At 41.6% G+C, this 14,435-nt stretch overlaps 1 protein-coding gene across 1 annotated transcript in view; it reads right to left on the reverse strand.

The window, feature by feature from the left end:
- The window catches only part of LOC145347040 (putative Polycomb group protein ASXL3), a 181,682-nt gene that overhangs the window by 151,564 nt on the left and 15,683 nt on the right, over positions 1-14,435 (reverse strand). The window contains exons 2-3 of the mRNA XM_080194944.1: positions 3,562-3,670; positions 1,752-1,863 (exon numbers count right to left, since the gene is read on the reverse strand). Of these exons, the coding sequence (XP_080051070.1) occupies positions 1,752-1,863; positions 3,562-3,670 (221 nt within the window). The remainder of the gene's footprint in view (positions 1-1,751; positions 1,864-3,561; positions 3,671-14,435) is intronic.

A 14,435-nucleotide genomic window follows, 5' to 3' on the forward strand; every position in this document is an offset into this window, starting at 1 on the left:
TTCTCCTCATGTCTGCGTAAGTTTTCCTCTGGGTGCTCTGGTTTCCTTCCACAGACTAAAGATGCACAGGTTAGGTTGATTGACCATGTTAAATTGCCCCTTAGTTTCAGGGGATTAACAGGGTAAATACGTGAGATTATAGGGATAGGGCCTGGGTAGGATTGTTGCCGGTGCAGGCTCAGTGGGCCAAATGCCTCCTTCTGCATTGTAAGGATTCTATGATTTGGTGGCATGGAGGGATCTGGGTTTCTTGTCCATGAATCACAATGTAGGTACAAATTTGGACGGCAAATGGAATGTTGCTTTTTATTGCAAGGGGAATGGAATATAAGAGTAGAAATGTTTTAGTGCATCTGAACGGACCCTTGGTGAGACCACATCCAAAATATTGTGTAGAGTTTTGGTCTCCTTATTAGAGTCATAGAAACATAGAACCTGACAGTGCAGAAGGAGGCCATTTGGCCCATTGAGTCTGCACTGACACAATACCATACAGGCCCCATTCCCATGCATCCACCCTGGCTAGTGCCCCTGATATTAAGAGGCAAAATATCATAACCAATCCACCTAACCCACACATCTTTGGACTGTGGGAGGAAACCGGACCACCCAGAGGAAACCCAGTAAAAAGATAGGATTGCATTAGAAGCAGTTCAAAGAAGGTTAATTTGATCCATTCCTGGGATGAATGTCTTTCTTAAAGAAAATGTTGAACATGTTGGACCTATACCTATTGGAGTTTAGAAGAATGAGAGGAGATTTTATTGAAACATATACAATCCTGAAGGAATGTAATAGACCCCCATTTGTGGGGTGTCTAGAACTAGGGGACACAGTTTAAGGACAAAAGATCTCCATTTCAAGACAGAGATGAGGATTTTTTTCTCAGAGAGTCATTTGTATGTGGAGGTCAAGGCAGAGTTAGACGGATCTTGTGTGACAGACAGCGGAGTCAAGGGTTATGGATTGCAGACAGGAAAGTGTAGTTGAGACCACTACCAAATCAGCCATAATCCTATTGAATGGTAGAGTGGGTTCAAAAGACTGAATAGCCTTTTCCTGTTCCGAAGTCCTACGTTCTTGTGTTCCACTTTTAATATCCTTCTCTTTGACCAAGCTTTCAATCACTCCTCCTCATCCGTCTCTTCAATCTGGCATCTGTTTTCTTTACATCCATTTGTGAAGTGCCTTGGGATATTTTTTAAGATTAAAATTGCTGTATACTGTAAATGAAAGTTGTTATTGAAAGAAAAACTATCACAGCTCTTATAGTTCAATCAATCAATCAATAAACCCCAGAGCTTTCTTTATTAGTTCTGTAAACGCAGCCAAACATTGAAAAATAGCTTCAGACTATTATAATAAAACTCCCCACACCCACTGCAAACGTGAAAACATTATAAAATGGCACTATTATATAAATTATGTAAAAACCATACTGCAAAATTCAGATTAGTAAAGGAACAATCCAAACAAAACATTCACTTTATAATTCTGAAATCCATGGAACAGAGTTCTGCCTGCAATGGCAAACCTACTAAATGGCACAAAACACATTTACTGTTCATTCACAGAGCATGTTGCTAGGTGCAGTCCACAAGACTATTTAACAGCATGGTGCAGACACTACATAAAGCTACTGTGAGTTATTCATTGTTTCGAAACTGAACCTAACAAATGTCAAATGCCTACCTTCTCAATTTACAAACTACCACAGCATCATATTGAAAATTCCCGAAAACTCCACATACCTCCATTTTCCTCTCCATTACTGTTGTTTGTCTCAGCCATTTCACAACTGTCTAAATCTGATTCGCCCTCCAAATCAATGACCCCCTCTGCCGACATTACCAATTCATCTTTCTGTGGATAACAAAAGCAGTTAAGTTAGTGGTTACATATCTTTTCTACAAAAACATTTTTAATGTAAAATAGTGCAACATTCATGTTCCATTTGAACGTTAGGCAGCTTGTCAGCCTTAAACCTTGATGTACATCTTGTTGAGGCTTGCTCTGCATACAAAACATGTGGGTTATTTTTGATATATATCCCTTGTACATTGATGAATACACTGAACTGTGATCCTACAAGTTTACTAGTATCAGCTCACAACTATAACTTTTAACTTTAATTCCAGCCAGTGACATCAATAACAAGATAGCAGAGGTGAAATATAAAGCTCTCAATATTAATGAGGCTGCATATTTCCTGAACATGAACAGTTTAAATGTTTATATATATAAAACAATCCATTCTATGTTTTAGATAAAAGTTTGACAATAAATAATTTAAATCCAAAAATTCATTTCCAACTGTGAAAGATCTTTAGCATCTATATTATTTTTTAGAGTAATAATTATGGCCTGCATCATAATAACTGGGGAATTTAAATGGGCACAGAGAGATTGCTGCTATTTTGGCCAACATTCTCTGTTTCAGACACACAGGGGAATCAGTATTTGGCTTATTTATTGTTTAAGCCTTTATCTTGCATTTCTAGCCAATTGCAATACAATTCCGGTTTGCTTCAATTGGTAGCACTCTTGCCCCTGAATCAATACGGTTCAAGCCGCAAGCTAGGACCTGAACATATAAATTATGTTGACACTCTGGTTTAGTACTTCTTTTCTAAGTGGCATGCCTTGGGACATTTGCTATGTTAAAAAGGCTGCACAAGTTGTTGCCCCCAAGTGCTGCAATATTAGAGACCGCCGCCAGAAATTCGGCAGACCAGTTTAAGGTCCATTGACCTCTGGCAGGAATTTCCGGTCTTGGGGCACGCGTGGCTGGAAAATCCTACTCACTGTACTTCAGTTGCAATCCTGAACTCTGTCCGTTCAACTGAACATTATATATCTAAAAGAGCAGAGACTGCTCCTGATGCACTGGCCAATCACTAGGAACAGATTAACTGCTCATTACTCTCAATGTCGTGCAGAATATGGCGATTGTGTTTGCCTTTATAATAAGTCACTGCACTTCAAGGAAACATACAGTATTTAAAGCATTTTGCTTTGTGTCTGACAGAAGTGATATACATTAAGTAAGTCTAAGTCTTTCTTTTAAAAATGACTGACTGGGCTTGAAAGTTCGCTATTTCTGCTGTCAAACCAGTGTGATTGATTAACTGATATACAATTGCTCGTTATAGTGAGAACATCCTCAATCAGGCCTGACCTCAAGATTGAATATATAAGGCTGAAAAAAATCATAATGTTGTATCTTCAAATATAATGAAAAAATATAAGACTAATTAATCGTCAACCAAAAACATTTAGCAATCAGGTTTTATAGTTGATATTGAAGACAAATGGATAACATGATGGATACATATGGCTTTAAAAATTACTTCAGATTGGAAGGAATAGAGTCTCCATCACCATGTGATGTTATAGAGCTTACTTATTCTCCTTACTGGTATCAAAATGAAAATCAATATGTTTTTTTCCTCCACAATGAAACATGTTTAAATCTTGTTTTTACCTTTTTTTATAGGGAAACATACAAGCTGAATTCCTAGTATAGTAAAACGTTAGAAATGTAACAAGTGTTGCACTTACTTTAAGAGCATAAAGACCCATCTTTCCTGGAATTCGACAGAAAACTCCATCTTCCACACGAGCATTGGTATGTAGCATGGCATTAAGGCAAGCCAGAGGAGAGGTTCCACTGATTTGAGAGACAGATGCATAAATAAATGTGGGAGTGCTTCTCACACAATATTCACTTTCCACTTGGACTTTGTGCAAATGCCTCCAACCTTGACCAGCATTAACATGACAATAGCAGACTTGAAGAGCAAATTTTAATCTTGACCATTTGTAAAATCAGCCATCAGTCACCAAAGGAAAATAAAATCCAAATAAAATCACAATCCAAGTTGTCAATCTAAAATACATTCAGTCATTGAAGACTGAAGACAAATCAAAATTTACAAGTTAACAAATTCAGCAGAAATCCAAGAAACGACCCTTGTGTTCAAAAATGCCAGAATGATCAAAGAAGGGGAAAGTTCAAGAGTATCGTATTCAATGAAATAAAGGAAAATGCATTAGAATGACCTGGAAGTGGGGGGTTGGGAGACACTGCAAACACACATTCTTCGCTTTCTCTTTTCCTCTTAGAAGTAGCACAGTCTGATGCTGCCTACAGAACTCATTTACATAACGCGTAAACTTTTTGGTTTTGCATTCATTCCACTTTGATATGAGTACAGCATATTTCATTCAATGCACAGCTGCTATTTAAATTACAAAATCACAAAGTTCCCACACATTATTGTTTCAGTTTAACTAGGAATTGAAAATTATGGGAAAATATAGTTTTGTTAAACTCAGGAAAAAAAGCTGAAGTAGAGAAAATGTGACCTTTTGCTATTCTCCTGGGTTACGCCAAATAAGAACATTAGAACTAGGAGCTGCAGCAGGCCATTTAGCCCTCGAGCCTGCTCCGCCATTCAATAAAATCATGGACTCAGCTCCACTTACCCATCTGCTCACCATAACCCTTAATTCCTTTACTGAACAAAAACTTATCTATCTTTGCCTTAAAAACATTGAATGAGGTAGCCTCAACTGCTTTATGGGCAGGGAATTCCACAGATCTATAACCGTTTGTGTGAAGAAGTTTCTCCTTAACTCAGACCTAAATCTGCTTCCCCTTATTTTGAAGCTATGCCCCCAGTTCTAGTTTCACCTGCCAGTGGAAACAACTTCTCTGCTTCTACCTTATCTATTCCCTTCATAATTTTATATGTTTCTATATGATTCCCCCCTCATTCTCCTAAATTCCAATGAATATAGCCCCAGTCTACTCAGTTTCTCTTCATAAGCCAACCCTCTCAACTCTGGAATCACTTAGTGAATCTCCACTGAACCCCTCCAGTGCCAGTGTATCCTTTCTCAAGTAAGGAAACCAAAACAGTAATAGTACTCTAAGTTTAGCCTCTCCAGCACCTCATACAGCTGCAATATAACCTTCCTGTTTTTAAACTCCATCCCTCTAGCAATGAAGGACAAAATTCCACCCCTGTCTTCTTAATTACCTGCTGCACCTGCAAACCAACTTTTTGTGATTCATGCACAAGGGCACCCAGGTCCCTCTGCACAGCAGCATGCTGCAATTTTTTACCATTTAAATAGTAGTCCATTTTGCTGTTATTCCAACCAAAATGGATGACGTCACATTTACGAACATTGTACTCTATCTGCCAGACCCATGCCCACTCACTTAAACTATCTTTATACCTCTGTGGACTTTGTGTCCTCTGAATACTTTGTTCTACCACTCAGCGTAGTATCATCTGCGAACTTTGACAAACTACACTTGATCCTCAACACCAAATCATCTGTGTAAATTGTAAACAATTGCGGTTCCAGCACTGATTCCTGAGGCACACCACTAATCATTGATCACCAACCAGAAGAACACCCATTTACCCCTACTCTTTGTTTTCTGCTAGTTAATCAATCCTCTATCCATGTTAATACTTCACCCATAATGCCATGCACCTTTCTCTTATGCAGCAGCCTTTTGCACGGCACCTTGTCAAATGCCTTCCCAGAATCCAGATATGCTACATCTACCAGTTTCCTATTGTCCACCATGTTCATAATGTCCTCAAAGAATTCCAGTAAATTAGCTAAACATGACCTGCCTTCCATTAACCCATGCTCCGTCTGCCCTATGGGACAAGTTATATCCAGATGACTTGCTATTTCTTTCTTGATGATAGATTCAAGCATTTTCCCCACTACAGAAGTTAAGCTAACCAGCCTATAGTTACCTGCCTTTCATCTATCTCCTTTTTTAAACAGTAGCATCACATTTGCTGGTTTTCAATCTGCTGGAATCGCCCCAGAGTCCAGTGAGTATATCCATTATTTCCCCCTCCATCAGGGCCAGGAGACTTGTTTACCTTTAGCCCCATTAGGTTCCCCAATTCCATCTCTTTAGTGATAATGATTGTTTATAGGTCTTAAAGGTTTCGGTCATAAAAATCTTTGCTCCCAGCCTACCTTAACCAACTCATCCCTCATCCCATTGTAGTCTCCTTTGTTTAAGCACAAGACACTGGTAATATATTTTACCTTCTCACCCTCCATCTGTATTTTAATTTCAACCATACTGTGATCGCTCCTGCCGAGAGGATCCCTAACCATGAGATCATTGATTGTTCCTGTCTTATTACACATGGCTAGATCTAAGATAGCTTGCTTCCTCATAGGTTCCATTACATACTGTTCAAAGTGAATTAATCTAACATCAAGTTTTAAGTATTAATAATTATTGGATACAAATTCAAAAACAAAAATGTGGAGATCATGGGAAGAAAGAGAATTTAACAAATTTGGTAAGTGTAACTGTTGATAACAGGACTAGGAATTTGGTAGATATATGCTTCTCATTTTGGCCTCTCCCTCAGCACCATGTGTCCAACAGATTGACGTGATGCATCTAGTTTGTTGTTGAAGAGAGTTAGAACATAGAACATAGAACATAGAACATTACAGCGCAGAACAGGCCCTTCGGCCCACGATGTTGCGCCGACCAGTTACAAAAACAATGACCCACTAGCCTATACCAATCCCTTTTCGTCCATAAACCTATCCAGAGATCTCTTAAACGCCCCCAAACTAGACGCATTTACAACTGCAGCAGGCAGGGCATTCCAATCCTTCACCACCCGCTGGGTAAAGAACCTACCCCTGACATCCGTCCTGTAGCTACCCCCCCTTAATTTAAAGCCATGCCCCCTCGTGCTAGCTTTCTCCATCCGAGGAAAAAGGCTATCACTATCCACCCTATCTAAACCTCTAATCATCTTATATGTTTCAATAAGATCCCCTCTTAGCCGCCTTCTTTCCAACGAAAACAACCCTAAATCCCTCAGTCTCTCCTCATAGGACCTCCCCACCATACCAGGCACCATCCTAGTAAACCTCCTCTGCACCCTCTCCAACGCCTCCACATCCTTCTTGTAATGCGGGGACCAGAACTGCACACAGTACTCCAAGTGCGGCCGCACTAGAGTAGTGTACAGTTGCAACATTACACTGCGACTCCTAAATTCAATCCCCCTACCAATAAACGCCAAGACACCGTACGCCTTCTTAACAACCTTATCTACTTGATTCCCAACTTTCAGGGATCTATGTACACACACACCTAGATCCCTCTGTTCATCCACACTATTCAAAGTCCTCCCGTTAGCCCTATACTCGACACATCTGTTGCTCCTACCAAAGTGAATTACCTCACACTTCTCCGCATTAAATTCCATCCGCCACCTCTCGGCCCAGCTCTGCAACCTATCTAAGTCTCCCTGCAGACTATGACACCCTTCCTCACAATCTACCACACCTCCAATTTTGGTGTCATCAGCAAATTTACTAATCCACCCAACTATACCCTCATCCAGATCATTAATAAAAATTACAAACAACAGTGGCCCCAAAACAGATCCCTGAGGCACACCACTCGTAACTGTACTCCATGATGAATATTTACCATCCACCACCACCCTCTGTCTCCTATCTGATAGCCAATTCCTGATCCAACTTCCTAGATTACCCACAATCCCATACATCTGCATTTTCTGCAGAAGCCTACCATGGTGAACCTAATCGAACGCCTTACTAAAATCCATGTATACCACGTCAACTGCCTTACCCCCATCCACCTCTTTGGTCACCTTCTCAAAAAACTCAATAAGGTTAGTAAGGCACGACCTACCCGCTACAAAACCATGTTGACTATTTCTAATCAATTCATTACACTCCAAATAACTATAAATCCTATCCCTAATAATTTTTTCTAAAACCTTGCCCACAACAGAAGTAAGACTCACCGGTCTATAATTCCCGGCAAAGTCTCTGTTCCCCTTCTTAAACAATGGGACAACATTCGCTATCCTCCAATCCTCCGGGACTACACCAGAGACCAATGACGACCTGAAGATCTGAGCCAGAGGCTCTGCAATCACCTCTCTAGCCTCCCAGAGAATCCTAGGGTAGATCCCATCCGGACCAGGGGACTTATCTATTTTCAGCCCCTCAAGAATTTCCAGCACATCCTCTTTATCAACCGTAATACTGTCTATTTTACACCCCTGCAACCCAATGTCCTCCTCAGCTATATTCATGTCCCCCTGCGTGAACACCGAAGAGAAATATTGGTTCAATACTTCTCCAATCTCCTCCGGTTCCACACACAACTTCCCCCTGCTGTCTGTAACTGGCCCTAATCTTGCCCTGACCAACCTTCTGTTCTTGACATACCTATAGAACGCCTTAGGATTCTCCTTAATCCTATCAGCCAAAGTCTTCTCATGTCCTCTTTTAGCCCTTCTCAACTCACTCTTCAACTCCCTCCTAGCCAATCTAAAGCTTTCTAGTGCACTATCTGAGCCCTCCAATCTCATCCTAACATAAGCCTCCTTTTTCTTTTTAACCATCGACTCAACTCTTTTAGTGCACCACGGTTCCCTAGATCTACCAAATCCACCATGCCTGACAGGGACATACCTATCAAGGACTCGCAGTAGCTGCTCCTTGAAAAAACTCCACATTTCGGACGTTCCCAGTCCCTGTAATCCCCTAATCCAATCCATGCTTCCTAATTCACTCCTGATAGCCTCATAATCGCCCTTACCCCAGCTAAAATTGCTGACCCGAGGTTCATGCCTATCTCTTCCCATCACTAAGGTGAACGTAACCGAATTGTGGTCACTATCACCAAAATGCACACCAACTTCCAAGTCTAGCACCTGGTCTGGCTCATTTCCCAGCACCAAATCCAATATAGCCTCACCTCTAGTTGGCCTGTCTACATACTGAGACAAAAAACCTTCCTGCACGCTTTGTACAAACACTGACCCCTCTAGCGAGCTAGAACTATAGCAACTCCAATCAATATTCGTAAAGTTAAAGTCCCCCATAACAATTACCCTATTACTTTCACTCCTAACCAGGATTGTCTCCGCAATCCTTTCCTCAACCTCTCTAGAACTTTTAGGAGGTCTATAAAAGACTCCCAACAGGGTGACCTCTCCTCTCCTATTTCTAATCTCCGCCCATACTACCTCAACTGACAAGTCCTCATCAAACTTTCTCTCCGACACTGTGATACAGTCCTTGACTAGCAATGCTACCCCACCCCCCCTTCTACCTTCTTCTCTACTCCGACTAAAGCATTTGTACCCCGGAACCTGCAACATCCATTCCTGACCCTGCTCTATCCATGTCTCAGAAATGGCCACAACATCAAAGTCCCAGGTACTGATCCACGCTGCAAGTTCATCCACTTTATTGCGAATACTCCTCGCATTAAAGTACACGCATTTCAAACCCTGCTCCGCCCCACCCCCACTATGCCGTGCCTTGCATTCCCCAACTATGCCCCCCTCACTTTCACCCCCTTTCCTCACTATCCCTCCCCCCCTCCGAATCAGTTTAAACCTTCCTGCATCGCTTTTGCAAATTTACCCCCCAGGATATTGATTCCCCTCTGGTTCAGGTGTAGACCATCCCTCTTATAGAGGTCCCACCTTCCCCAGAATGAGCCCCAATTGCTCAAGTACCTGAACCCCTCCCTCCTGCACCATCCCCTCAGCCACGAGTTCAAACTTTCCCTCTCCCTATTCCTCTCTAATCTATCCCGTGGCACAGGCAAGAGTCCAGATATAACTACTCTTTCTGACTTCGCCTTGAGTTTCCACCCCAACTCCATAAATCTTTGCTTAATATCCCCTTCCCTTAATCTCCCTATGTCATGTGTCCCCACATGAACTATAACTTGGGGTTGATCTCCCTCTCCCCTAAGAGTCCTGAATACTCTGTCCGATACATCCTGGACCCCAGCCCCTGGTAGGCAACACACCAGCCCAGAGTCCCTACCCTTACCTCCAACTCTCCTATCCGTCCCCATAACTGTGGAGTCCCCAATCACGAGGCCCAATCTCTTACCCCTAACCACCTGAGGCTTGCCAATAGGCTCACCCCCAGAGACCTGCTCCCTTTGGCTATCCCCAGTTGATTTCTCCTCAACTGTAGCCTCCAGGACCGAGAACCTATTTTGGAGGGGAACAGCCCCAGGGGATTGTCCCCCCAACTGCTTTTTGCCCCTCTTCCTGGCAGTGACCCAAGACTTATTCCTAGGAGTGACTATCTCCTTATAACTCCTTTCTATGTCCTGCTCCACTTCCCGAATTATACGGAGCTCCTCTAATTCCCCTTCCAGCTCCTTTACACGCTCCTCCAGAAACTGCAATCTAACACACTTCCCACAAGTAAAATCACCTGAAACACTGTGGGAGTCCCTCACTACATACATCCCACAGGAGATGCAGCTTACAGCCTGAACTGCCATCCCTGAATCAATTACCAGCAGAAAAGTAAAAATATATAAAAAAAAAACTTCCCTCACACTTATAATTAGGTTAGAGTTGGAATATTTTCCACTTTTTTTCTCATTTTCAGTTTTTACCACGAGCTAGCAGGAATTCAGAAAAGAGACAAAGGTGTTAAGTCTCTCCCCATCAGTACATAGCCTCTCCATTGGCAAGTCCTCAGCTGTACCTCCTCGTGGTGATAGATGGAAACTGGGTCCTTTTTGGACCAAGGCTGAAGTTTCAGAGAAACTCAGAGGATGTGTGGTCCCCAGACAAAAAATATGCAGGCCCACCAGCATATGGATGTGTTCATGAAACAATCATTTGATTATTGGTGAATAACTCCACTCCTTGTGGATATAATGGATGTGTGAAAAATTAAGAGACTAAACCCTAACAAAAAACCTGGACTGGAGCTTAGAGACAGACTGAATGTCTGAACAGGTTGGCCAGGATTTTACCACCCAGCCTGTTATAGGAATTGGAGCAAGCGAGTGAGCAGGGACCGTAAAAAGGTCCATTGACCTTGGGTAAGATTTTACAGTTTCGGGGACAAGTAAGGCAGTAAAATCCTGCCTCTCATCTTTCCAACAACTCCTGTAACCAAGCCAGTGCTGAGCGTAGTGCTTTGTGTTCCTTTGGACTCAAGATCGAGAGGCAGCCCAGATATTTAGGCAGCCCACAGTCCCCATAAATTTTGCCCAGTTTTGTGCACTGGAGAGGATGCCTTAGCCTCACTGTGGAATGTAAATACAACACTGGAGAGAGCATTTAGGAGTGAATTCAATTGACACAGATGTTACAGGCTGTCTCCAGCACAGAGAGGGGTGATTGTGTCGCACTTGTCAGTTACCGACACCTGAAGTAAAGCACCTTTCAACTAGCAAGGTGCTAATCCATCATACTCTATCTACTTTAATGGGTGCTTGGAGCTTAGAGTCTCTATTCAACAAATGAACAGAATGAATTGCACCAGGCAAACAAATGTAATAGACAAAAAGAAAGAAGATGCCAACTCTTTAATTGGTAAGCTGGAATATCAGGACCATGCACATAGGACTGACAGAAACTTGCTGCTTGTCAGTAACGTATGCACGGCAGTAGTGATTGACTTGGAATTTGATAGCCTGATGTAACTTGCAAGAGAGTGAATTATTGAAAGAAAAACATTTCACATTCATCTGGCAGGGGAATAATTCAGTGGAAATGTGTGAGCAAGTAAAAAGATCTTGCTGCTGTCAATGATAGGACCCACCCACAAAATGCTTTAGAACATATTCTATTTATCTGCCTCTCAACGCAAACAGAGCCAGGTTACCAGTGCCGTGCTCCAATACAGAGGCAACAGATTAGTTCTTTGAGGAGCTTGACGTTGTTACCAATAGATTCCCTAAGTCAGAGTATCTTTTACCTACTGGGGGATTATAATGCAAGAATGGGCACAGATCATAAGACATGGCCCGTCTGCCTCAGGCATTATGGCCTTGGATAAATAAATGTGAATGGAGAGAGATTGCTTGAGCTTTGCTCCTGCCATGAGATAAATCTGATATCACCAGAGGTGACTCTGTGAATACTCTCAATACATACAGATACCACAGTGCTGACTGTGAAACAGATCACTCCCTGGTGTGCTCCCAGACTAGGATGCAACCCTTGAAATGTTCTTTTTCAAAACAGAAAGTATCAACATCAGCCATACTGTTTACCAGCTAAAAATAAACAGCTCCTTGGGTAAACTAAACAGGCACTCTCCAGCATTCCACACAGAGTGCAGAGGTGAAATGAAACATACTTCCAGACACAATCTACAAAACTACGCTCTCATCTTATTAGAAGCAAGAGCTGAAAAATGCTGACTGGTTTGAGGCAAGCATCACTGTGATGGAATGCAGGATTGATGCCAAATAGTCCGCTCTCATTAATTGCAAAAGAGTTCTGAGTGAGAAGACTCTGAATACATGAAGAGCTCCTCAAAACAAAGTCCAACCAACTGCTAGAGAATAAAAGGAAAATATCGCGGATACTGGAAATATGAAATAAAAACAGAAAATGCTGGTAAGATTCAACAGATCTGGCAGCATCTGAAGAGAGATGTTAACATTTCTGTATAACTCTTTTTCAGATCTCTGTAGAAGACTGCTTTGGGTTGCAGTTCTAACATCAGTGACTACTGGTTACAACTTTGCCAGGATATCTGGATGTCCTTCAATATAGTGTATGAAGGGACCAAAAAGGCAACAGTCCATCAGCAAAGAAAATGGCTCCACTGAAAATAGAGGCAGGGTGATCATAACTGACTGCAATAAACAGTTGGAGAGATGGGTGGAACTCTATTTTGAGTTGAACTCTCTGGAAAACAAAGGAAGCACAAAACAGAAAGTCTGCCTAACATGGCAGAGTTGGATATTAACCTTTTGTGGAGGAGCTTGGCAATGTTACTTGCTCACTTGCCATGGGCATTGCTCCAGATGCTGCTGCTATTCTGTCTGAAATTATCAAGCACATGAAGTTGGCACTCTTACAGCATCTGCATGAACCTCTCTGTCTCTGCTGGAGCGAGGGGACTGTGCCCCAGGATTATGTGATGCTGGATTGTGACCATGTACAAGAACAACAGTGACCAACTTGATTGCAACAGTTATCAAAGCTTCTTCCTGCTGAGCGTTAAGGGAAAGGTACTCTCCCATGTTCCCCTTGTCAAACTGAAAATCTTGGCTAAACGTATCTATCCCAGAACTAGAAGATGTATGATCAACATGATCTTTTCAGTCTTACAGCTGCAAGACAAATGCTGTGCACAAAGCAGGCCACCATACATTGCATTCTTCAGTTTCACAAAAGGCATTCGACTATGTGAGGCAGTCTGTTTAACCTGCTGGAGAAGATTAGCTGCCCATCAAAGTTGCTCAATGTAATCTCCTTTTTCCATGACAACATCATGGACAAGCTCAACATTGGAACCCTTGGATAAACATGAGAATGTATACAAAGAGACATTTGGCTCAATGAAGGAAGTTTAAGTGAAACTCAAGATAAAAAGTAACAGTCAACCAAAAAGTTCCAAAGCAAGGGCAGTATCATATGCAATTCATCCCAAGGTGAACGAAGAATTAATTTGACTGGTGTGGTAGAGCCAGTTACAATTAGTCACTGGGCACCCCCATCGTGCCTGTTGTGAAACTAGATGATACAGTTGGTATTTGTGGTAATTTCAAAACCACCATAAATCCAGTGATATCTGCTGATCAGTATTCACTTTCTTTAATGTTTATTTGCTGGGTTATCAAGTGGGCAGAGATTCAGCAAGATTGATCTTTCACAAGCATATTTACAGATGAATATAGCTGCTGAATCAAAATCATTGCTTACCATTGCTACTCACAAAAGTATTTTTTGTTATATAAGATTGCCTTTTGAAATAACATCTGCATCAGCCATATTCCAAAGATCGATGGTTCAGACTTTAAGTGGTTTCCCTGGTGTACAATGTTACCTGAATGATATTCTAACTACATTGTCCAGTGAACAGGAGAACTTAAATAATTTAGAAGCAACATGGGAATGCCTTCAAGCACATGGTCTGGATATCCAGAAAAAAAAGTGTGACTTTTTCCAGACTTCAATTCAGCATTTGGGTCATGTTATTGATAGTAAAGATCGACATAAAGCACCTAAAAAGATGGACCTATTTTACAAGCACCACAACGATGAATGTGATGTGATTGAGGTTATTTCTAGAATTAGTAAATTATTATGAAGGACATCCTGGTATAGCTTGGATGAAGGAATGAGCATGTAGTTATTTTTGGTGGCTGGGTCTGGATGCTCAGATTGAAGAAAAAGTGAAACAGCGTCAATCCTGTTCACGAATAAGAAATAAACCACTGTTGTCTTCTTTGAACCCTTGGAAATGGCCTAAAATGCCATTTTGCTGGTCTTTTTGAGGGTTACATGTTGTTAATCATTACTGATGAACACTGAAAGTGGCCAGAAGTTGTTATCATGAGATCTATGACAACTGAACAAATCACTGAAAAACAA

This window comes from Carcharhinus amblyrhynchos, chromosome 8, assembly GCF_965287045.1.
Source record: "Carcharhinus amblyrhynchos chromosome 8, sCarAmb.v2.hapA, whole genome shotgun sequence".
Lineage (NCBI taxonomy): Eukaryota > Metazoa > Chordata > Chondrichthyes > Carcharhiniformes > Carcharhinidae > Carcharhinus > Carcharhinus amblyrhynchos.